The sequence below is a fragment of the Episyrphus balteatus genome, chromosome 3 (assembly GCF_945859705.1).
Source record: "Episyrphus balteatus chromosome 3, idEpiBalt1.1, whole genome shotgun sequence".
Classification (NCBI taxonomy): Eukaryota; Metazoa; Arthropoda; class Insecta; order Diptera; family Syrphidae; genus Episyrphus; species Episyrphus balteatus.
In genome coordinates, this window is record NC_079136.1 from 48612112 (window position 1) to 48639191 (window position 27080).

Genomic DNA, 27080 nt, shown 5'->3' on the forward strand with positions numbered 1-27080 from the left:
GAAACTATTGAATTCCAATGGATATATGATTTTGGCTCTAATAATGCCGATGGATATGTTAACTGTTATTTTGTTTTGGACTGCCGCCGATTGAATTACATTAAATTTGAAATATGAGATATTAGTTTTGTGAAATTATTGCGTTATTGACATTACCCCAAATGCAATGTTTTGTAAAATTGGAATAAAGTTAATTTATTTCAAAGTCTATCTACTTAAATTATATTTTGTAACCAGATCAATGGAAAAAACATGGAAGGTGTTAGTTATGACAAAGTCAAAAAAAAAGTCGAGAAAAACTTGGCGATGACATTTTTCCATGACATTACGATGGTAGAGAATGCCAAAAAAGTGGGTCCCGGAAGTCCGTCTGTCTGTCTGTCTGTCTGTCTGTCTGTCTGTTTGTCTGTCAGTCTGTCTGTCTGTAAACGCAGCTACAGCCTAAACGGATGGACCGATTGATGTCAAACTTGGTATGTAACGTTATTTGGCGACTCTCCAGGGGGGTTTTTGGAATTAATTTTTTTGGACCAAAAATAACGGTACTTGTCATATACCGATTTTAGTAAAATTGAAATATTTCGAAAACGGCTCCAAAGATTTTGTTTAAAAAATTCAAATGTTAGTTTTAAGCTAAGGGTATCTTCTAATGAAAAAATTTTTTTTTGAAAATCATTATTAACGGTACCTGCCATAGAACCGTTTTTTTTTTTCAAATCCGTTTATCTCCGAAACCGCTTATTCGATTTGAACGAAACTTTATAATATTTAAATATAAACCAAAAATAAAAAAAATAATTTTCGGATTTAAAAAAAAAAAAATTTGAAAATTTTTTTTTGAAAAATCAAATTTTCGAAAACGGGACATTGAATTTTTTTGAAATTTTGTTTTTAGATGTTAATTAGTGATTTCTACAAAATGGCATACCAATTTTATTTTAAAACTTTTTTTCCAAGAAATTATTTAAAAAAAAATTAGTTTTTTTTAAAAACGGCTCTAACGATTTTGAAAATTTTTTGTCTTAAAATGCATCTTAATATATCAATCAAAACTGCATACTTCTTTTGGAGGGCAATTTGATTTCAAATTTTATTTTATTTTTTTAAAAAACGAATTTTATTTAATATATAAAAAGTCTTAAAAATTTAAGCAACTTTAACTCTAAAGCAAGTTCGTGCGACCCAGTCGTGCATTTTATTTCGTTTGTCATTTGAAGTTCAAAAATTATTTTATTTTAGTTAGTAAGACTGCGTTAAACCAAAACTGTGACCTAAAAATTTTTTAACAAAACTAGCTTAGTTCACCTTTTTCCATGGTTGTTCACCTCAAACTTTCGTTTGTCTACCATTCAAAAAAAAAAACACTAGAACAAATTTATTTATTTTTTAGAAAGTCTGAAAAACGCTCAAATTTTGAGATAGACATATAAAACCAATTGCATTCGTTGGCCAAGATGGGCCAAAATCATCGTTTGTCCACTTTTCGTTTAGGAAATATTAAAATATTTTTCATACTAAATTTAATTTTTTTTTTTTTTCTAAAATCCCCAAAAATTATTATTTTTTTTTTTTTCAAAAATTCAAACGGTAATCGTTTGTCCACCACGAGAAATGGATACAAACAAAAAATCATCAATTATCCCTACGTTTAAGAAATATTCAAAATAAAAAATTTGCACTGAACAATTCAAAAGTCTTCAAAAGTTAGCTAAGAACATTTTCACTCAGATGAACTTAAATCGAAAAAAAATGTAAAACTCACGATCATCTCCAAAAATTTTACATATTTTCGTCATTTACTTTTTATACAGAAACGTTATAAAAAATATTATTTAATACAAAAATTAGAGAATATACGTTTTTCCACAAAACAAGACAAAAAAAATCCATACTACAATAAAGCTTTTAAGTTTTATAAATTTAAGATCTCCCATGGATACAATCGAGCAAATTGACCATGAAGTGGAACAATTTATTGCTGATGTGCAACAGGCCGCTGAAGAAAGTACTCCAACATTTTCTAATAGAAGACAAAATGAAATAAAATATCCTTTAGAGATAAGAGAGTTGATAATAGAGAAAAGAAGAGCTCGAAGAAAATGGCAAAATACTAGATTTCCAGATGATAAAACAACGTTTAACCGTATAAGCAACAATCTTAAAAAACAAATTTATAAATTCAAAAATGATTCACTCAGCACATTCCTAAAGAATTTAACGACTGATGCTTCAACCGATTTTTCGCTATGGAAAGCAGCCAAGCGCCTGAAAAGACCGCAGTTACTAAACTCTCCCTTGAAATCTCAAGATGGGAAATGGATCGGTAACCCAAAAGAAAAAGCTAACCTTTTCGCGGAGCATCTTGCGAATGTTTTTAAGCCATACCCAACAAACGCGGCTGAAAATAGCTTACAGTTAGTTGATAAGATAGATGAAAGTGAAATACCAATTGTAAGATTAAAAGAAATAAAAAGTATGTGTTTACATCAACTATCAAATAAAAAATCACCAGGTTACGATCTAATTACTGCTCAGGTTATGAAAGAAATGCCTTTGAAAGCCTTCATAAAACTCCAATATATAATAAATGCATGCCTTAAGCAACGGTATGTCCCACACCATTGGAAAATTGCTGAAGTTATTGTCATACCCAAGCAAGGTAAGCCACCTACAGAAGTGACGTCTTACAGACCAATATCGCTTATACCAATTATGGCAAAAGTTTTTGAAAAACTGCTTCTGAAGAAACTTAGCAAAATTATAGAAGAAAGAAGGTTAATCCCAAATCATCAGTTTGGCTTTAGAAATAAACATTCCACGATAGACCAAGTTCATAGAATAACGGATGTAATAGAAAAAGCATTAGAAGAAAAACAAGTATGTTCAGCTATTTTCTTAGATGTTGCTCAAGCCTTTGACAAGGTTTGGCATGAGGGACTTGAGTACAAACTGCAAAGGGATCTTCCCAGACAGTACTATGAAATATTAAAATCGTACATCTCAGACCGATTGTTTAGAGTAAGGTACGATCATGAATATTCGGAATTGAAGAAAATAGAAGCCGGTGTACCACAAGGAAGTGTCCTAGGTCCTACCCTGTATTTACTATACACAAGGGATATCCCAGTTGGGAATCACACCATAATGGCTACTTTTGCAGATGATACCGCAATTTTGGTACCCGACAAATGTGTCTCTAGGGGAGCAGTAAAGCTGCAATATGCCGTCGACACAGTCAGAGATTGGACCGAAAAATGGCGTATCAAACTCAATGAAACAAAATCTTCACATATAAACTTCACAAATAAAAAGATAAACAATATTCCAATATTCATTAATAATCAAGCTGTACCTTACGCCAATACGGCCAAGTACCTTGGAATGACTTTGGATGCAAAGCTAAAGTGGAAACAGCACATCAAAAAGAAAAGAGAAGAACTAAACTTGAAATATAGAAAAATGTACTGGTTACTTGGTAACAACTCTGATTTATCAACCCAAAACAAAATAATGCTGTATAATCAAGTACTAAAGCCTGTTTGGACCTATGGTATCCAATTATGGGGCTGTACAAAGAAAACAAATACCGAAATCATCCAAAAATTCCAAAATAAAGTCCTTCGTGGAATAGTTAATGCACCTTGGTACATAAGAAATAGCGATCTACATCGTGACCTACAAATAGAAACGGTTACAGAAGTTGTTAAAAAATACGCTGTATCGCATAATCAGAGACTGCAAAGTCATACCAATTCTGAAATGGTGTCCGTCTTGAATACAAGAAACCATGTTCGGAGATTAAGAAGAACCAAGCCTCATGAGCTTATGGTCTAAAAAAACATGGGAAAGTATTAAAAGTTTAAACTTCCCCCAAAGTGATTTTACAAAGTTAAGAAAGAAAAATCTGATGTCGATCTCTCAAGATTGGTCCTGATGAAGAGGTGGTTTTAGTGGTTAAGAGTCCCACACTACTTGGTGTCGAATACTGCTAAGTGTCTTTTGAAGATTTCCTCCCGTCAAAAAAAAAAAAAAAAAAAAAAAATACTACAATAAAGGAGCCGAGAGTATCACAAAAACGGATTTTTTCAAAATGGCGGCCAAACCACACATACACTGAGGGAAAAAACGCAACGTAAAATGTAAAATGTTCAACGTTGATTTAATGTTGAAAAAATTAACATGAAACTTCTTCAAAATAAAATTGAAACAACGTAAGAAATTTTTTTATTTTTATCGGGCTTCAGCTTTTGTTGCATTTTATCACTCTAATTTTCAACAGTGAGATAGCACGTTGGTAAAGCATACGCCTAGTAACCCAAGAGTTGTAGGTTCGATCCCCAGCGGCTGCCCATTTTTTCTATTTTTTTTTTTTTAATAAATTGATGCTTTTTTTAAAGTTGAAACAACTTTGATTTTAAGATGTTTTATGACGGTAAACCACTTTAAACTAACGATGTTCTTCTTTGATTTTAAAATTTTTTTATAGAGAAAATCTTCTTAAAATTTGGGTAAAAAACTCATTTTTTTTTTTTTTTAACTTGGCACTAGAACACAAATCAAAATCAAAAATTCAAAATTTTCCAAAAAAGAAGAAACCAAAAAAGTCACTGTGGTATATTATATTATTTTAATTTTGTTTGTTTCTTTTTAAATAATGGTGAAATAAAGAAAAAAACAAATTGAGCTATCCTGGGCTAACTATAGGCAAACGAACCAAAGAACAAAACCAACAATTCTTACACTGAAAAAAGTAAAAAAAATATATAAGCCGTTTTTAAGTAAAATTCTACGTAGCTTTTCGAACTTTCCTTTTAATATCATCTTATAAATTTTTAATAGGAAAAAGGTTGGGTGATTTTGATGAAATACAAAAAATACATTGTTCAATTCATTAAGTTCTGTCATTTTGATGAAATGAATCACATTTTGGATCAGTTTATTACTAAAACTCTATTTAACTTGTCTTCCCAATAATCGTAGGGCTGGAATTTGTTTGAAACTTATATGTTAATTTATTTTACACCAAACCATTATTATATAACGTTTAACCTGTTAACCCCAATCAAAAGTATCACATCTGGCATTCCAAAGAAAAATTTATAAAAAAAATTAGTTGACGTTGATCTCTCTCGCATTCTATTCATTATTTATGAATACAAAAAAGCTTTAATATTAGGTTGTGACGATCATTTCACGAGACAAAATATTTACAATTATTGAGAAAACAATTATTTGTTTAACTACATCTGTCGATTAGCTATTGCGATATTATAGGTACAATAAAGTCAAACAAACAAATTCAAAGATGCATTATCTTTCTTCCGGGAAACATAAAATTCGATTGTTTTGTTTTAATAAATGTTTATTATTTTGTAAAAGTTAAATGAGGTTAGGTAAATAGCGACTCGTGCATTAAAAACAAAATACGAGTACTAGATTTATTGACACGTATGTACGTACATATGTGTCGTTCAAGTAAATGAAACTTTTGTACACAAATCTGAGAAATGTTCCCTCAACAATATTGCGAAAAGGAAATACCTAGTTTAAAAGCTTATAGTAGCTATACAAAAACAATGTAACTATGAAAATTTCTATGCACTCTACTGAAATTAAAGAAATATTTTCTCTAGCTTTTTAAAATATAAGATAAAAGAACTATAATTTTTACTTGCGATAAAGATACTATAGGTACGGTGACCATCCGTCCCGGTTTACCCGGGACAGTCCCGTATTTATATAGCTTGTCCCGGGTTTTTATTTAAGAAACCCGGGACGTATAAGTGCCCCGTATTTTATGATTTGTCCCGTAATTGTCCCGTATTTCCACATTTTCTGATTTTTGTATTCAATATTCTAAATACTTTGCACGGAAAACATGAAACAGTGGTTTTACTAATTTTTCGAATAAACCATTAGTTTTTTAAATTTCTTCGTCAATTATTTTATTTAGTTCTAGCTTGTGTTTGTCAGGTTTGAAAAGTTAAACCAGAAAAACTTTTTTCGAATAAGGAACAACATAAATATGAAAGAAGAAAGAATTCAGTTGAAATTCAAAAGTTTTAAGGACATACAAAATGTTGAATTAAATATTACATAATATTACATAATATTATTTTGATTAAAAAAATATATTTTTTTTTAGAATTTATAAACAGCTTACCAATTATAAAACCGATTTCTGACTTTCTCGTAATGATTTTAACGAAAATGTTCCCGTAGAATAGTTTAAGAAATCTTGATATCAAAATTAGGAAAAATTATGAAAACTCATTTTATTTACTTTTTTTTGAAAAACCAATGTTTTTAAAACAATCCAACGAATTTTTTATCTGTCCCGGGTTTTGCCCCTAGAAATATGGTCACCGTAACTATAGGGCAAGTTTAGAATTCGTAAAAAAAAATCGAACTCGAGATAACAATCAGACATGACATTACGACGATGGAGAATGCCGAAAAAGTGGTCTGTATATGCCACGAGCTACAATCTAAACTAGTAAAGCGATTTTCTTCAAACTTGGTACTTAGCAGTTTTGGGTGATTTCCTAGAGGAGAAATTGAAATTTTTTTAAGGACCAAAACTAACGGTACCCGCCATTTAACGGAAATTGAAAAGTACATTTTTTTTCAAAAACGGCTCTAACAATTTTGAATAAATATTTATGTTTAATATACAGGGTTTCCCATAAGTAATGGATCAAACGAAATATGCTGATAGGCCAACTTTAGGGCTCTCAGAATTTGGTAACTTGTTCATCTCAAATCCCTACGGTTTTCAATTTAATGCAGTTTTTGTGAAATTTCGAAAAATCCCAACTTTGCAACAGTATTTTGCTTTCTCCGCTCATAATTGATTTTTGTTTTTTACAATTTTTTTACTAAAACATTGCCTAATAATAAGAAATAATTAATTTGTCAAAATATTTTTTATTTCATACGCCATTTTTCCGCAAATTAATTAACAGTTCCATGTTTTATAAAAACTCAATTTCTTTCTTTTATTTCAGAGCAACACCCTGAAAAAATTTTGTATGGTGTGGCACTGGTTTATTATTTTGAAAACTTGCTGTGTTATTGCAGTTTTCAAAAATGTATACAAATTTCCAAATATTTTAATTTGAATTAATTTCCAACGATTCCAACGAAAATTTTTATGCAAAAGTTTTTAAATAATCTTAATATTTGAATTTAAGAAAATTTTCAATTTTTTTGATTTTTAAAAAATATTTCAAACTCGTTGTTTGACAAATCAATTTTTTGAAAATGGGCTAGTGAAATATTTCAAAATTTTGTTTTTAAGTGTTATTTAATTATTTCTTCAAAAGGCATACCAACTTTTTTTTTTTAATGTTAATATTATTTTTTTAAAACAGGGATCTAACAATTTAAAAAAAAAAATTTTCTAAAAATTCCTTTTTATGTAAAGAAATTAGATGGCATACCTACTTCGCTTTTATATCAAAGTCATTAAAATCGGTGTTTAATTGATTTATTATTATAACAGATTTTATGTACCTACCTACTTTTTTACATTATAAGAAATACTTTAAAAAAATCAAATTATAATTTTCCCTAATTTTTGTTTTCATAAAATGCTACGAATACGCGCAACCCAGTCGTGCATTTTATTTTTAATAAATATGTTTGCACCGTGTCAAAATCTAAATTGAACTAATTTTTAATTGCTAACTAATCATTGATTAGAGCTCATTATTGGACAGTAATTAGTCACAATTTCTGTCAAGCAACAACAGCTATAAGCTTTTTTCTCATAACAACTAATAATGTTCATGTCCAAGAACAATATTTCTAAGTAATGTCATAATTATAGGTAAGTAGGTACTTTGCTAACCCATCAATCTTTCTTTAAATTTTTATGATAAAACTGACCACTCATAACAAAACACCAGGCCAAAGTTGCAACAATAACTAACCATATCAACCTTGACCACAATTAATATGCCCAGTTAACAACTATTATTTCTATTATCAATATCATTATCATCACGAAACACAAACTCAAACCAAAAAAAAAGAATAGGTTTTTTCAACTTTATTCTTGGCTCAAAGTCGTGAATCTCATTTCCTAACTATAAACTGTCACATCAAATCCGACATTATAGCTTCAAAAGCTTATAACTATTTTTTTTTTGTTTGATGTTTAAGTATTGCTATTTGCATTTAACGCTTCAATAACTGTAGCTCTATATCAATTGCATGTATAACTCACACTTTTCAAAACTTCAACTATACAGACCCTTACTTGTAGAACAAAATTCGTTCGATTACCGACTGACTACTGGATGTATCTTTTTTTTTTGTTGCTGTTTTATTTGACAAAGATACATAACGTAAGGTAATAGAAAAATAGTTTAAACAAATAGAAGAAGAAAATAACAAAAAAATAAAAAAAAAAGTACCCCCGTGTGTCGTAATTAATTCGAGTTCTGCGTGTAAGCTCATCTCACGACAATAACAATATTGTCAGTACTTGGTAGTGCATCGGGCCGATAGTATCATCGCATTTCGATTTCAATTCAAGTCGGAAAGCATCGTCGAAAAGCGATCTTCATACAAAAGTTTAAAAATAAAATTGAAAAAAAAAACAAACGGTTTTGAGAAGTAGTTAGCCCTTCGTCTCGATCACCGCGGAGCTGCACCTTCTAACCTGTATTTGCACTTGAAACTACCTCAAGATCGTGTGAAGATTTTTGTTCGTATCTCAAATTTAATGTAAATTCCTGGAAGATACATTCAATTGTAAATAGTTTTTTAACAATAAATTTTAATTTATAATTAGTTAAAAAGAAAAATAATGATTTTGTGCAAGCAAGTTGTTATTATGTGATTTTTTGTTCAGTGTCAAGTTGAAAGATACAACAACAACAAAAAATTGAAAAAAATATAAAAATAATATCAAATATCAAATATGAGAAATTTCCTTCATACAATTATTTGTTGTGTGATTGTTTCTATCGGTATTGAAGATCAATACAAATAAAAAATGGATAATCGTCAAAGGTTTTTGCTTACAACTTTACTCATCATCATTATCAGCGAAGTGAAATTGAATTGTAAGTTCGAATATAAAATAATAAATAATAATAATAATCGTTAGGGATGAATGCGGATATCAATTTACTTATACAAATACGAGTAGCATGCACGACTTCCTCGCACGAAACATTGTTGATAGCACTGAAATAAAAATATGAAGATTGTATTTAATATCGATTTTTTATCAATAGATTAAATATTTTCGGTACTTTTTTGAACGTTATTAACTTGAAAGATGAATTTATATCTGTGGCTTTCCATCAGCATGAAGGGGTTTGAAAGCTTGACAGTTGAAAATTGCAAACCAAATAATTTTTAATAATTTGCTTCAATTTATTTCTTACTTAACAATAATACCTAATTCTAAGGAGTTTTCCGTGCGTTTTATAAAATATCGTAAATATCAGAAAACAAAGATCTTTTGTATTTTGTAGTCCCAATACATGCAGAAATGAAAAACTCTAATTGTTGTTAGTTCTTTGGTAGTGGAATTATTTAATATGCGACAAGTTTAATAAAGTGGTATAAAATTCCTAAAATCGATCCAAGCAGAAATTGTGGTTTGTAAATGAATGTTCAATTTGGAATTGTTTCAGTAAAAATGTCAGCCGACTTGGCGAAAGAATTAAACAAAATTTTGTGTTGTTTCCAATTCAAAGATGCAATACATCGATTCGTTCCAAGCAAAAGAGTTATATCGAGCTCTAATCCTATTTGGTACAATAAAAGATTGATTAATCTTAAAAATAAAAAAATTAAAGCTTTTAAATTACATAAAAGAAATAAAAGTTTTGAATTACCTACGTGCTAAATATCAAACTATTCAACGAGAATTTGACATTTTGAACAAATTTTTATACAACTCGTACATGTTCACTATAGTCGAGTCAAATTAGACATAAAATTTGTAAAATCTCGGAATCCAGGGAAAGTCGATGCATCTGAAAAACGAGTATAGGGCTGCATTACTAAAAGGTCAAATAAGAAAGTTAAAAAAAAAAATTTCACCGCTCTCGATTACAACAATTTGTATGGACCGTTTACTGTCAGTCCGTATGCAAGCGTTCAATCGGAATTGCTGTCTCATTTTAGATTTTGCTCAAACTTTGTAGGGATGTTCTCTAGGACTGTAAGGAAGCAAATCCGTGATGATTTAATTTTAAGTTGCGTGGTTTCCCCGCTACCCGCATTCGAACTTTTTCAGAAGGTCATTTTTATCTTATTATAGCTTTGCCTCTACTAAAGATATCTTTTTGTTTGAAACGGAATTTTAAGGCTTAAGAATAGTAATTTTTGAAAATATATTAAAAAATTACGTAATAATTAACCCTGAATTAAAAATAATTTTTTAAAAACTTGTAATTTTGCTGATTTTTCATGGTTTTTGACTGGCTCCAGAACCTTGGATATTATATGTAGGAAGCTTATACTTACCAAATAATAAATATAGATATTTTTCAACAAAATACATCTTAAATGAGTTCGATGGCTGTACTCCTTATGCAAAAATTTAAGTTCAAAGTATTGAGTATTTTAAAAAAGCTAATTTTTATACTGTCATTTTATACGATTTGACTAAACGAAGAAATGTGAAACTTACAGTGTGTTAAGCTAAGAGTACGAACTAAATATGCTATTAATTTCATGCTTCTATCTTATGTCAAACATAGTGCAATCATAGCCTTAAGTAGGGGTTTTTTTTGGATTTTTAGCATTTTTGCGAATTTTCAAACAAGCGGTACACTAAGAAGATATGAAAATAACACAATTTTATTTAGAGGACTTTAAGTTAAAAGTTTCAACTTAACACACTGTTAGTTTCATGTTTCTATCTTTAGTCAAATTGTAAAAAATCATAGTATAAAAAAATATTTTTTCAAGAAACTCAAAACTTTGAACTTAAAATTTTTGCATAAGGAGTACAGCCATCGAGTTCATTTTAGATTTATTCTGTTGAAAAATATCTATATTTAATATTTGGTAAGTATAAGCTTCCTACATATAATACCCAAGGTCCCGGAGCCAGTCAAAAACCATGAGAAATCAGCAAAATTACCAGTTTTTCAAAAATTATTTTTAATTCAGGGATAATTATTACGTAATTTTTTAATATATATTCAAAAATTACTACTCTTAAGCTTTAAAATGGCGTTTCAAACAAAAAGATATCTTTAGTAGACGCAAAGTTATAATAACATAAAAATGACCTTCTGAAAAAGTTCGAATGCGGGTAGCGGGGAAACCACGCAACTTAAAATTAAATCATCATGGATTTGCTTCCTTACAGTCCTAGAGAACATCCCTACAAAGTTTGATCAAAATCTAAAATGAGACAGCAATTCCGATTGACGCTTGCATACGGAATGACAGTAAACGGTCCATAAAAACTGTTGTAATCGAGAGCGGTGAAATTTTTTTTTTTAACTTTCTTATTTGACCCTTTTATAATGCAGCCCTATACTCGTTTTTCAGATGCATCGACTTTCCCTGGATTCCGAGGTATAAAGCTAATTTGACTCCACTACTATTGAATCTAATTTAAAAAAATAATAGTAAATCTTTTTGGAACTTTATCAATTCTAAACGCAAGACTACTGGTTATCCTAGCTGTATGAGATTCCAAGATACCATTACTAGTGATGTTCATTCAATATGCAACTTATTTGCTAGATATTTTGAGTCTGTTTATTCTTCAGATATATCATCTAATCAAGAATTACCAAGTGTTTCAAAAGTTTTTGACATAGAGTCTATGGTTTTGGATGTTTCCGAAGTGGAAGAAGCACTTTCTAAACTTGATGGGAGTAAAAATGGGGGCCCTGATGGTATTCCTCCTATAGTTTTAGTCAAATGTGGAGCTTCACTCGCTATAAACTACTAACTGACATTTTCAATGCCTCACTATCTGAAGGTAAATTTTTGGATTGTTGGAAAATATCTTTTTTAACTCCAATTTTTAAGTCCGGATCTAAGGAGGACATTACTAATTACACTGGTCGGCAAAAATAAAAAAAAAAGTCGGGAGCAAGAACTTTGTAATGTGATTTTAATTGACTTTAGTGTGCTGAATTCAAAACTGTTTACAGTTTTGTTCTATCACGTCTGGTTTTTGAGCTATACTCATCTCTATTTTCAATATTTAGTCTCAAAAATTTCGATGAAGTTCTTTTTGATGTTTAATCGAAAAAATACATTTTTCCTTAAAATGTTGCTTTTTAAAATCCAAATCAGAAGTAGCAAACTTGAATATGGATCAAAAAAACCATTCATTGTGATATGTACTAAGGTTTCGAGATATCATACATTACTTTTTGCAATATCTTTGAGAAAAAAATTAATTTTGAAAAAATGTAAAATATATTTAGAACAATAAAATATTGCGTTTTGAAATAGCATAAGAAGATTTGCAAAAAAATATTTTACAGTGGTGTAATGTGACGTCAAATGTACCCAAAAAACGCGTTTTTGACCTGTTTATATTCAAGTATTTCAAAAACGTGAGGTGCCAGTGAAATTTTTACTTCGGATTCGGACTTAACATAAAAAAGTCCTTTAGAAAAGTATGGTTTGGTTCTAGCTCTATTTTCGTTGCCGACCAGTGTTATCGGCCTATTTGCAAGATTTCAGCAATGCCTAAACTATTTGAAAAAATTGTTTATAATAGGTTGTCTTTCCAATTAAGAAGTTACATATCTGAATATCAGCATGGCTTTGTTTCAGGTAGGTCAACCACTACAAATCTGTCATTAATGACAAATTACATCATTAATAAATTTTGAAAATCATATACAAACTGATATAATATTTAAAGATTTTGCAAAAGCATTTGATCGTGTTAATCACAGGGTGCTTCTACATAAATTGTCTTTGCTTGGATTTCACTCTAATCCTCTGAGTTGGTTGAAATCTTACCTCTCTAATAGATTGCAAATCGTAAAAATTGAAAGCTGCCAATCTGAAAATATATGTGTCCCTTCTGGCGTCCCACAAGGTAGTCATTTGGGTCCACTACTGTTTCTTTTATTTATAAATGACATTCCTTTAATGTTTAAATCCTCACCGTTCCTATTATTTGCGGATGACCTCAAGTTATATCGTAGAATAAAGTGTTTTTCCGATTGTCAGTTACTTCTTGAAGATGTACTTAAACTCACAGAATGGTGTCAGCGTAATTTTCTTCATCTCAATGTTTCCAAATGCCAGGTTATGTCGTGTTTCAGACACACAATCCCCATTTTGTTTAATTATGAACTTAATCATGACATATCTTGGTGTCATTTTAGATGTGAAACTTTCATTTTTACCACATATAGATTATATGGTTAATAAGGGTAACCAAATGCATGGATTCTTGAAGAGAAATACAAGAGAATTCAAAGATCCTTATGCTCTCAAGTCACTTTTCAACTCTCTATTAAGATCTGTTTTGGAATTCTCTAGTATAGTTTGGAATCCATTTTATAGAAACTCTTGTAATAGAATTGAAAAAGTTCAGCGAAACTTTACAAGATATTTAATTTACAAATTAAATTGGCAAATAGAAATGCCAACTTACAATACTAGATGTTTATTATTTGACATAAAAACTCTAGAAAGTCGTCGTACTTGCTTCTCTGTTATGTTTGTCAGAGATATTTTAACCTATCACATTAAATGTCCCCACTTATTAAATTTTATTCACCTTCGTGTTCCTCAAAGAAATGTTCGGGAATCAAATCTGTTTTATGAATATTTTCATAGAACAAATTATGGCCTAAATGAGCCAATTTCTCGTTGCATCAGGGAAACTAACGCTGTATGTTTAAGGATCGATATTTTTAGAAGTTGTTCAAGAGATACTTTCAAACTATATGTTTTAAGCATAATCAATTCGTAATTTAATAATTTGTTAATTATTTTTATGAATTTTTTTTTTTTACATAATTAATTGTTATTTATTTTTATAATTAAATTTTACTATTGTTGTTTTAGTTTTTAGTCTAAAAAGAGTACTATATCTCTGTTTGATGAAGAAATAAATAAATAAATTCATTTTCGATATTAAAATAGTTTCTTAAACTCTTAAGATTTTAGAAAAAAAAAATTGTTAAAGAGTATTTTTAAGTCATTATTTTTTAGTCTTTTTTGTATCCTCCATTATGCATAAAGTTATTATTAAAAATTAGGAATCATTCTCTTTTTAAATGTTGGCTTTAATACTAATGCAGTGTGAATAAATTAGGCCATTAATGAGTACAAAAAATTAAAAAAGAAGTCTAAAACATACCTATCTATTGTTAATAACGAATTAATGCTGCCTAATGAACTTTCGCATTGAATCAATCGCACAGTATGAGTAGTTTTATGTATAATGCTTCAACTTACCATCGAAAAATGTTACAATTTACACCATCCTGAAACGTTACACAAAAAAAAAAAAAAAAAAACAAAAACAAAATTTACACATGCGTTACAATTCAAGCCGATTCACAAGTATTTCACAAGAAAAGACACCCACACTTTTCTGGTAAGAGTACATAAAAGTAAAGTTCAAACAAATTTTGAAAGTAACAAAAGTTCTTTTTAGGAACCACTATTCAAGCTTACTTCACTGCGGCCCATTTTCCAATTGACGGAGATGAACTGTTAGCTATAAAAAATGACAAATAGAGAAATATTATATGTTTTTAGGGTTAAAAACTCTGTAGAAAATTGTAATAAAACCTTTGGAATTAGCCCTTTTCAATACAAGTAGTTTTTAATATTACGATTTCATTAGATACACTGTTTTTAAATAAAATTTGTATTGGTTTCGAATATTTTTTGTTTTAAAACCTTATTTTAAATGCAAAAAACATTAAAATGTAATCAAATGTATTAAAATATACGAAATTTGAAATAAAAACTAATTCCTTTGCATCTAAATTAAAGCTTTATATTGGTAAAAAAAATTTAAAAAAAATCACAAAAATTACTAATCATTTTAATAAGCCAGCACGGTGGGCAGGAAGCATCGACAGGTATGAGAAAAATGTCGACAAAAACTGCAAGTTGGGTTGTATTTGTTGATGATTATACGTGCAAAATCCGTTGGAATTGAAATCCTAGCTGCTCCTTTTCAAAAGTTATTCATATTTTTGTATTTCTAATCGGGACAATTGGGAATAAAAATCTTAGGGAGAGTACGATAACTTAGGCGACAAGAATTGATAACGGTATTTTGTAGAGGAGTTTAATACAATAATTTTTTACTACAGGAGGGGGGGTCCATCTCCCCCCGTTAAGGCGGAAGGGGCAATTTTCTAAAATATCATGTTAAATACGAAAAAAAATTATTAAAAAACAATGGCAACACTTACAGTTATGAATGATACCTTTTTCAAGATACAGAATTGTACACTTGATTCTAATTTTTAAATCAAATTATTGCAATTAATTGTTCTCGAAGTAATCAACTTCAAAGTCAAAATTTGGGAAAAAAGTTGAAAAAAAAAACACATTAAATACTATTTTTACCAAGACTGTAAATTTAAATATGAAATAAATCAACAAAATAAACTGCCTCAATTAATTTCTTATCAAATACTGAAAACCATATATTTCTGTGCCTTATAATTTCCGAGAAAATTGAAAATAAGAAAATTATCTTTTTATCAGATTTTCATTTTCTTAACTATTTTCACCAATATGAACAGCTTTTTAACTTAAAAGTATCATGCCTGGCTTGCTTCGCGGGTTTTCAGAAAGTGAGCTCAAGCAGGGGGGTTGCAAGGGGGCATACTGCAAGCATTATGTTTATGTAAACACGTTAACAGCTAAAAAATACAAATCTGATAAAAAGGTAGTTTTTTAATTTTCAATTTTCTCAAAAACTAGAAGGCATAGAAGCATATAATTTTCAGAATTTGATTATAAATTAATTGAGGCAGTTTATTTCATTGATTTATTTCGTATTTAAATTCGCATTCTTGGTAAAAATAGTATTTAATGTGTTTTTTTTTCAACTTTTTTTCCCAAATTTTGACTTTGAAGTTGATTATTTCGAGAAAAATTAATTGCAATAATTTGATTTAAAAATTAGAATCAAGTGTACAATTCTGTATCTTGAAAAAGGTATCATTCATAACTGTAAGTGTTGCCATTGTTTTTTAATAATTTTTTTTTGTATTTAACATGATATTTTAGAAAATTGCCCCTCCCGCCTAAACGGGGGGAGATTGACCCCCCCTCCTGTAGTAAAAAATTATTGTATTAAACTCCTCTACAAAATACCGTTATCAATTCTTGTCGCCTAAGTTATCGTACTCTCCCTAAGATTTTTATTCCCAATTGTCCCGATTAGAAATACAAAAATATGAATAACTTTTGAAAAGGAGCAGCTAGGATTTCAATTCCAACGGATTTTGCACGTATAATCATCAGCAAATACAACCCAACTTGCAGTTTTTGTCGACATTTTTCTCATACCTGTCGATGCTTCCTGCCCACCGTGCCAGAATGCTCTAAATTTTTTACAATACAACTTCAAAAAATAGATCGGTTAACTAAATACACCATGGCGTATACGTATTTTTTTTCAAAATTTGTACTCTCTTGCATATTTTATTACATGGTACATGTAGCACTCAATTAAACAATTATTTATTTTTTCTATGATTTCTAATCAATTTTCAATGATTATTAAAACCAATTTTAACAATTTATAGATCAATCATAAAGCGAGTTAAAGGAATAAAATATATATTACTTATTTATAATTAGCTTAACGTTGTAGCTTCTTCATATTTTTTTAATTTTATTTTTACTATGATAGCACATACTTCAAAACTATAAAAATATCTTAAATAATAAAAATAAAAAGAATTTGTATACAACTTGAAAACTCAAACGGCCATATTATTAACAAAATTAAAAAAAAAAAGTTCTCTATCAAAACTACTATTGTGAATGTTAAAAGTTTAAAATTTCTAAAGAAAAAATATAATATACACTACACATACACACTTATCTTATACGTATATGAAACCGTCTATCAAAATCGGCAGCAGTCAAAAAAACAAAATGCCAAAAAATACCCCATTTTTTCATTTTTTGTCAATTTCAAAATTTTTAGTAAAAATTATGTACTACGATCTTGAAGCAATAAGCTTAAAAATTTTTTTGTTTTCTTATTGGTTTTCAAAAATCATCAATTTATTCGAAATCGAATAATTTTTCCAATATGTTTACATGGTGCAAGAAAAGCTGTAAGTTATATAATGAGGCATGACATAACGGTGATGCAGAGTGCGAAAAGTGGGTTTAAGAATTCTGTTTGCCTATCTGTTTCTTTGTCTAAGAAATCAACGGCGTATACAGGGGAGAGGGGGGTCACGGGGTCATGACCTGAAATACCTGAAAGCTGATTAAATGAGAGCCGAATATTATAAAATATTATAAAAGCATTTCTTTAATTAGTTGTTGCCGTTTGAAATTTCGAAAAAATATCTAAACTAGCATAATTTTGTTTAATATTTTCTGTTACGCCAAAAATATTTTTTTGTCCTTACTATTTTGACAGAGGTATTTGAACCCTGTACCGTCTTAAAAGAAAAAAATCGCGTACAATTTTAAAACAAAATTTAAAAAAAAATGTATTTTCAAATGCAATTTTTTTTTGCAAAACCTTGCGATTCGTTTGCCTGAGGTTAGGAAGACAATTAATTCGAAAGTTATCAGTGTTATTAAACTAAAAAGATTTTATTTTAACTTGTAAAATAATTCTGGACTACCGCGAAAACAATGCAGAGTTTTTTAAAGGAAAATTATTTAATCGAAGTACTTGTACATTACACTGTATTTTAAGGACAGGATGGTCTTAATTGGTGAAGATTTAAGGCTAAACAAATAAAAGCAAACGAATCACACAACGTTTTTGTTTGGTTATTCTTAGAACTCTTCGGAACTGTTCGATTCGAAATGCAAAACGAACAAATTTTGATATTTTTAATTTAAATAGCACATTTTCAAGTTTATGCCTACTATCAAAACTTTTGCAAAAAAAGAAAACCTGTATACGCCCCTGTAAGAAATTGGGTGATGTATGGAAATTTGTTTTCGTCGGCAATTAATTGGTATAAACAAAAACTTAAAAAAAAGGTTCCATTCAAAGATTAAATTTTTTTTCTAAAAATTCTCTTTTATAAGGTTTAAACAATTAAAAAAATATTTTTGTAGTTTTTAATATTGTATGTATATGTATACGTATAGGTACAATGTACATGTACATGTACAGTACATCTTATATTTTTAATTATTCTTTTTAAGTTTTTTATTTTTTTTTTTTTTGTTTTGTTTAATTTTATTAAATATAGACTTATATGAATTTTAGAAATTTAGTTTGGTCGAATTCAACTTGAAGATAGATCTCATAAAGTCATTTTTATATAATTTATATTTTAACACTGTTTACAATTTCATTTAGGGATCATCTGGTGTCCCACAGGGAGCCATCTTGGTCCATTAATTTCTGTCTTAACTCTCAATAACTTGGACTATATTACTAAGAAATAATTGATATTTTATGCAGATGAAGATAAATCTTACCTAAGGCTCGAACTACTCTAAAAACCTTCAAAATAATCTTAAGGGAGGAAATCCCTCTGGACGACGGGTTTTTCAAGAATTTTTTTTGGAAAACCGAAAGCATTAATTTAAATTTGGGAAAATATATGATATTATTGAAATCATGAAGTGCTAACACAAATTTTTTGAAGGAATAAAAAAAACAAAATGGCGGCTCTACAGCAGTTCAAAGTTGATGCCTCGCGTTTGCGCCGTGCAATGCCCAGGTCCAGTTAATTATTTATAATCAAAAGAGAAATTTTTGTCCATTAAAATATTTTTATACGCATTGCATGAACCTAAATTTAGCAAAAAAAAGTCTAAAATAAAAATTAGAGACTTAAAAAAACGAAAAAACACAATGTTTTGTTATAAACAAATTGTAAAAAAAAATATTTATTGTGAAAATTATATTGAACTTTTAGGTTCATGCAATGACCAATGAGTTAACGAGTAATCGACTTTATTTCAAGTCGATAGCTTCATTAGTTTTTGAGTAACGTTGCACGGCGCGGAAAAAAACGTGTTTCGAGAAAAATTCGTTTAAAGTTTTCATTTTTGTACTGTGGTGAGCTCGTAACGCATGGGTTTCAGGACTATCTGGGGACTTTTGAGGCCTCATTGAAGGCTAAGACCACTAAAACACTTTCTTCGGTTGATAAATGACTTTTTTAGGCAAAAAATTAATAATGCAAAAATTAAAAAATTCCAGAGGGTTTTCCCCCCTTAATATATCTTCCACCTGGTGCTGGTTTTAAACATCCTTGAACTAAATAAAAGTGTCAAGATAATAACCTACTCCCACAAACATAAGTAAGTTCTCGCTTTTAATGTATTTCATTTGATAACTGATAACCTCACTTGATACACTTCCTGATGTTAAATTTATCTGCATAAAGAACTTAACTTCCTATCTCATACAGAAACTCCAATCAATGAAGTTGACTCTGAAGACTGTACAAGTCGGTATTTGTAAAACTTTTGTCCAAATAAATCTTTTACTTTATCTAAATTTGACCAACTTTTACTTTAAGTTGAATCTTACTTACAATTCCTTAGAATTCAACAAAAGCTGCGTTTATAAGTTCAATTATTATTAAATCATCAACTTTTTGACACAAAACTAAACACCTCATTCTACGTAATGAAAATAACTTTTTTTCACAACGTGTAAGTGATACCTGCATAAATAAAACGAAAGGTGTCGATTGTGGAACCCCCTTTTTGAAATTTTCATTTAATTTTAAAACTTCATCCCTTTTAACACCCTTAAGACTGTGTTATATAATACCTACATTTTTTATGAGATATAAGTATAGCTACCTAATAAATTTGAAATGCATACGAGAAAAGTTTTCAAAGTTAAAAATAGCTACTCGTTAAAGTTGCTAAGATATTGAATGTCAGTGATTACCCTGTGACACAGTTTTATTTTTTGTTTTTGTCTCTTTTTAGTAGCTTAATATGCAATTATAATAACATACATACAACGGTTATATTGTGAGCAAAAAAAAATAGTAATAACATAAGCCAACAATAACTGCACGTGACGAATTAAATTGGACATGTGATTAGCATGCATACAAATTTATATTTTATCCACAAATCCACAATCCTATTAACGTATTGTTAATGGATATAAATTAAAAAGTTAAAAAAAAAATAATAAAATGTAATTAACCAAAATAGTTTCAACACTAGTTTACTTTTCATATAGATTTGACCCCAGAAAACTCGAAAATCTTATATAAAAAAAAATTTTTATAGAAAGGTTTTCGAGATATGATTTTTCAAAGTTTTTGTCGTTTTTTTTTTTCAGCATACTTAATATTCGAGCTATTACTTGAGTAATAAACGACAAATCTGAACACAGCAAGAAACACTAGAATAACCTTTTTGGGTCACTTCAGGTGTTTCAGTGCAATACAACAAAACATTTTTTTAAAAAATCGATTATTTTTTTAGAAAAATATTTTGCAAAAAAAATTTTTGGTGAATGAAAAAATCAAAATCTTTCAAATCCTCATAATTTTAAATTTATCATATGTAGAACACTTTCTGGCAAAGATAATGAGATAATTTTCTTCAAAATGTATGGATAAGTTATAAAGATATGACCATTTTGACCATTGATCAAAATTTTCGACTCTTTTTGTTAATATTTGAGTATTTGTCTATAACTTGGAAAGCAAGCTGAATTCGAAAATTTTAAGTAAGCTATTTTTTGTAGATAATGAAATTTCCCATCAATATTGTGTCCTTTGAAAAATTTTAAAAATTATTATAGGTATTGTAAAAAATTAAAAAGGACATTTTTGATGTTTTAATTGAATACGGCTAAAATTGGATAAAATATGGACTTTCAAAATCTACAGTTTTTGGTATTTTCGAGCCATTTTTCTACCCAAACATCAAGGGCTCATTGCATGCATGTAGGGTCTTCTTTAATGATAGCTACTTTATATATGATTTAGTGTCCTAAATTTTATGACTTTTAGTCAAGAATTGGCCGAGTTAATGATTTTTGACGACAACTACTATATACAATTGACTTAAGCTTAACTTATTTCTAATAAGATACATTGATTGATATAAAATTTGTTGGCAAATATGGGGCCTAACCTTATACAATGGATAAAAGATAAAATATAAATAAATATAGTATATGAAACGGCTTAATTTTATAAGTCTGCTGACTAGTTATCCTCGGGGTGTTCCGTCTCGGTTGTCCAGTTGTGGTATTGATTATGGTGGGTTGGGTGGTAAAGGCCGACTGCGTGTCGGCGTAGAAGTAAACTACTTCCTCGTTGTCGTTTGGGATTATGTGCTCATCCAGAATATCCAAGGCACAAAGGTATCTAGGTTCAGGATGTCGTTATCAATGCCGTCTTTACCATAAGGGCACACGGGGCCCGTGCCCAGGGCCCCCTTTCTCAGGGGGGCCCCGAAGGAACGAAAATTTCTCTCACACATTTATTCTCAAAACATTTTTGTCGGGTAGACCATCTACCAAAAAAGTTTTAGTTTTTATATGGCAACCAAACAATCAAATAAAGTTTTTTCTACACCTATACGGAAAATATGTGTTTTCAAAATGAAAACAAATTATGTGGCGTTGTATGCGGACAAAATTTTAAATCTAAACGACCAAACCCAAATTCAATTTTCCAAAAAATAAGACAATAATATTTTCAAAAAACAAGAAAAATATCTTTTTTTTTCCACTGCAGGTAGGTAAGATTATTTATTAATAAAAACAACGAATTCTCTTCCATTATCTTTTTCTTTAAATAATAATTTCGTTTGAAGTTTACAAAACTGTCAAAGTTTACAAAAAAACATCAATACTTTTTCCGTTGGAAAACGTTTAAGAAAAAACTATTGCCGGCTCGTCGACGGTACATCAATGTTTTGGTTCAATGGAAAACGCCATGGTACAATGGTTGGCACCCCAAACGTTTTTTTAATTTGAATTGCGAATTGCTCTCGTATTTAAAGATTGACACATAAAATTCATTAAATAACTTTAAAAAAAATTGTTTTTCGAAAACAAAAATATTTTTTTGTTAAATCCAAAAATAATTTTTTTTAAAGTTTTCTTAATTTTATTATCAGTATAAACCTTTTTATGTCAAAATTTTCATTAAAATCGATTGTGTCGTTTGCATTAAAAAATCGGTTCTATGGAAAGTAGGTACCGTTAATAACGGTCCAAAAAAATATTTTTCTTAATTTAAAAGTGCGGCTTATTTGCAGCATTACATGTTTTTTTTTTTTTTCAAAGCAAAATTGTTATCCGTTTTTAAGAAAATTGCAATATCTCGAAAACTTTATATTGGAGATACGTTAACTCCGTACAAATCGTCTGTACCGAGTTTTTAGCAAATCTATCAATCCGTTTGAGCTCTTTTTTCCAATTCTTCAAACTGAAACTTATGACGGATACAGGGTTATTATTGGCAGTGGCAACGATTGATGTCTCAATGCACGTATTATTGGCGCCCCCTGCCAATAATAAAGACACTAGGTACTTTATATGGAACGATATATTGGCACATTCTTGTGTGCCCAAGGGCCCTAGGATAGTTAAAGACGGCCCTGGTCGTTATTGGGTTCTCAAGCTTCTCATCAGCTGATTGGGGTGGCTGGCGATGCTTCCGACAAGTTTCTTTGCAGATTGAGCAGATACTTATCCAACGTCATGATGTTTGCTCGTTGCTATAGTATTTTTGTCTTTGTCGATCGAAGTAAGGTCCAGTGCAGATCCTCAGGATGTTCCTCTCAAAAATTGTAAGTTCCTTCATGGCTGTCTTGGAGATGGTGTACCATACCGGAAAGCTATAGGCAATGACAGGTCGGAGAAGCTGCTTGTAGATAAGGAGTTTCGTTGGCTGGCTTAATCCGTTTCTTCTCTTCATCAGGGGGTGGAGGCGATGAAAGGCTTGGTTGGCTTTTTTCAAGACTGACCTTGAGTGTAGGTTGAACCTCAGGAGCCCGTTAACGTTGATTCCTAAATACTTCGCGTTGCGTATGCCTGCCAATTTAGTACCATCAGATAGTGTTAGTGTGATGATCCTACAGTTTGCAGCAGACCGAATTCTTCGTCCTCCTGTAATTTTTGACGACATAAAGCACCAAATGTACCAGTAAAATTCCTCTTGTCCGACACATTTTTAAATCTTTAACAAGTTCATAGCATTCACTGATTATATCAACTTCATTTTTACTTCAAATTTGTTAAAAATAATAATTTACCAAATTCTATAACAATTTTTTAAAAATCGTATAAATAGGAATTTTGCCATATTTCGACAAATTTCAAAACGCTGAGCGACCGGAAGTCCTTACCCAATTTGAATAATTATTTTTTCTTCTTAATATTTAGCTCATATAAGAGTTGTCCGAAGCTTTTTCATTAAAAAAAAAAAATATTAGGGTGGTTAATTTTTTTTTTTTTGTAAAAATACCGTTTTTTTTAATTTTTTTTAAAGCTTTAGAGCCGATGCGCGGGCATCTTCTTAGTCTTCACCATTCGAAAAAAAAACCAAAAACGACCCACCTTGTTACTACATAGTATTTTTCTATCATTTCAGATGCACTTCTTCTAAAATGTCCCGTCTATCAACTACACTTTCAAAAAATTGTTGGATTTCGTCCTCCAGCCGAACTTATGACAGAAGGAAATGTCCTCTATGCCGCTGATCCAACTAACCCTTTCGATCTTATCAATCCAATTTGTTGGGATCTTTGTAAACAAGATGAAAACTGCCTCTCCTACATCCTCAATCTAGACACAAATCAATGTTTTGGATTTTCTATTTTTGAATTATCAAACCTTTACCAACAATCCGGTCAAGATATTGAACTTATAGCTGACAATAATGCCATATATTTCGAAAAGACATGTCTAAAAGGTAATATAAAACCCCATTTCTTTGAAAGTTTGGTTAATGTATATTTTCTTGGATTTCAGTTCCTGCCAGTTGCAATACAAAAATGTGGATCCTAACAAAAATGCCAGGAAGTAGTTTAGTCTTGCAGGGCAAGAAAACCATTCCCAATCTTGTTACCAGACGCGAATGTGCAGAACGATGCTTATTCGAAAATGAATTTCCATGTCTTTCAGCATCATTTGCCCCATCATACAAGAACAATCAAGCTCGGTGAGTTCTCCAACAAAAACCAAATATAAATAAAACACACATCCATATCATCAAAGGGGGGAAACAAAAAAACAATATCTGACCTCACCTCACAGCTATCTATCGTAAGCCTCATGCATATGCATGGAATTTATCCAAAAGATACATTCTCCATGACTACGATCATCATCACCTCATACATAATGAAAATGATATCACACTCTCTCTGTCTCTCACTGACTCTGACTTCACTTCCAGCTTAAGCGAGCAGATGCCACAAATCGAAAAGCTGGGTCGTTGCGTACTCAGCGATAAGGATAAAGTTCTGCAGCCTGATGCCTTTCGAGCAGCCCCATTCGACGAGGAATACATCGAGAACCAGTGCCAAGAGCGCCCAATTGAGAGGGAAAACTGTTCCTACGAGCTCTATTCAAATAGTACGTTCATCTATGCGGAAGCAAGGCATAATGGACTAACCCAAAAAGAGGTGAGTACTATATAGGATAGGTACTGTGCATTAGAGGTTTTGGTTTGGATGGGAATGTGGGGATAGGAGAAAAGTACAACAAATCTGTCAAACAAAAACCTGGAGTTTTGATAGATGGGTTCGTTCTTTATGTGCTGGCTGGAGGTGGGTTCTCTTCAAATCAAAATCCATCTAAATGACAACGAGATACTTTGATTTACATTTGATTCACTTTGTTCGTTTTTTTTTTTTTTGATTTTTCTATTTTTTGGGAACATACACACACACCAACTCAAATCAGTGCCAAGCCAGCTGTTCCAGTGAAACGAAATTCTATTGCCAAGGTGTTTCGTATTTTTTGGATCAACTGACTGCCAACTCGGAATGCTATTTACATTCGGAAGATATCATCTCGATGGGACCGAGAAGCTTGAAATTCAAACCAATGTCCGTGTATATGCGAAGGGTGAAATGCTTAGATGGTATGTATTTTTGATTTTGAATTGATTTTGTTGTTTACAGCTTATTGTTGGGTGGAATTTTATATTTTTTTTTTTTTTTTTTTTTTTTGTGAGAATAAATGATGATTGAATGTTGATGATGGGGAAAAAAAAGGTGTGCTAAGTCTCTGTAGTGATAGTTCAATCTGATTGAAATGGGTCTAGTTGTTAGCATGTTTTTATGGTTAAGATTTTTAAAAAGGTATTTGAAGATATAAATAAAATAAAATGCACGACTGGGTCGCACGTACTTGCTCTTGTAGTTCACAGTATCTTTATCTTAAATATCTATTGGAAATTTAAGATTTTGTAGAAAAAAATAAAAAAAAAAAAATCAAAAGTTTAAAAATTAAATTAAAAATTTATTTTTTTCAAATATGTTTTAAAAATATTTTTTTTTAACATTTTATACTTAATGATCTCTGTAAATTTTAAATAAAATAACTAATGCTTTGATGAAATATATGAACTTAAAAAATATGTCAATTTTTGAAAAACGGCAACGCCATATTTCAGTGCTTCGCATTTTTTGAGAAAAACTAAAAACGCAGTGTTGTTAGAATACATAAGAGTATTCCGCACACCAAATTTGATCGAAATCGTTAGAGCCGTTTTAGAGAAATTTGCAATACCTCGAAAACGTTATATGGTAGGTATGCGTTAAAATGGAGATATTAAAAAAATTAAAAAAACGAGTCTAGGAAATTACGTAAAAATCATCTGTACCAAGTTTCAAGCAAATGCATCCATCCGTTTAGGCCCTAGCTCGATGTACAGATGGACGCACAGACGCACAGACCGACGGACGGCATGATGAAAACCACTTTTTTGATCTTCTCCATCATCGTAATGTTGGTTTTGATTAAAACCTCGATTTTTTTTTTCTACACGAAACCAATACTTGCCCTAAAGAGCAAGTAAAAATTACACGGTGTTACAAAAATGAGGTTTCAAAATATACGCGGGCGGAGACCTATCAGGTTTTGTAGAGCTAGTCGCACTGAATACGAAACGGTATTTGAAAATCCCCTAACACCCCCAAAATCTGGAGTTACGGGCAAAAAACGGTTTTTTGGACCTTCACCCATTGAAAAAATTCTAGCTTCGACAATTTTTACCCATTTTCGATTTTTTTACAGTTTCTGATAGAAGATAAATATACCTTATATATAATAATCGATTTCAAAGTTAAAAATAGGCGAAAAAAAATTTTTAAAACTCATTTTATACTATTTTTGTCCAGACTGTGAATTTTAGTAAAAAAATTACTCACACAAAAAACTGCCTCAATTGATTCTTTATCGAACAGTGAAAACTACATGTTTCTGTGTCTTCTAGTTTATGAGAAAATTGAAAAATAAAAACAAATAAAAACAAAAAATATTTTGAAAAATCTGATAAAATAATTTTTCAATTTTCTCAAAAACTAGAAGACATAGAAACATATAGTTTTCACTGTTCGATAAGGAATCAATTGAGGCAGTTTTTTGTGTGAGTAATTTTTTTACTAAAATTCACAGTCTGGACAAAAATAGTATAAAATGAGTTTTTAAAAAAATTTTTTTCGCCTATTTTTAACTTTGAAATCGATTATTTCAAAAACTATTGGTTATATTATATTGATTTAAAAATAAAAATCAAATGTTCAATTTTTCCTTTCGGAAATAATATCATTTATTACTGTAAGTGTTGCCGTTGTTTTTTAATAATTTTTTTTATTTTGATAATTTTTTTTTAGAAAAATGCCCCTCCCACCTAAACGGGGAGAGATAGACCCCCCTCCCAAAGAAAAAAATGTTTGTATTCAGCTCCTCTACAAAAACCCGTTATCAA

General features: G+C 30.1%; 1 protein-coding gene across 1 annotated transcript in view; it reads left to right on the plus strand.

Annotated features, from left to right (window-relative positions):
• The first annotated feature begins 8888 nt into the window (after window positions 1-8888).
• Window positions 8889-27080, plus strand: part of LOC129914525 (uncharacterized) — a 28470-nt gene continuing 10278 nt past the window's right edge. Inside the window, exons 1-5 of the mRNA XM_055993825.1 lie at window positions 8889-9074; window positions 23733-24053; window positions 24113-24302; window positions 24540-24768; window positions 25049-25229. Of these exons, the coding sequence (XP_055849800.1) occupies window positions 9005-9074; window positions 23733-24053; window positions 24113-24302; window positions 24540-24768; window positions 25049-25229 (991 nt within the window). The 5' untranslated portion in view covers window positions 8889-9004. The remainder of the gene's footprint in view (window positions 9075-23732; window positions 24054-24112; window positions 24303-24539; window positions 24769-25048; window positions 25230-27080) is intronic.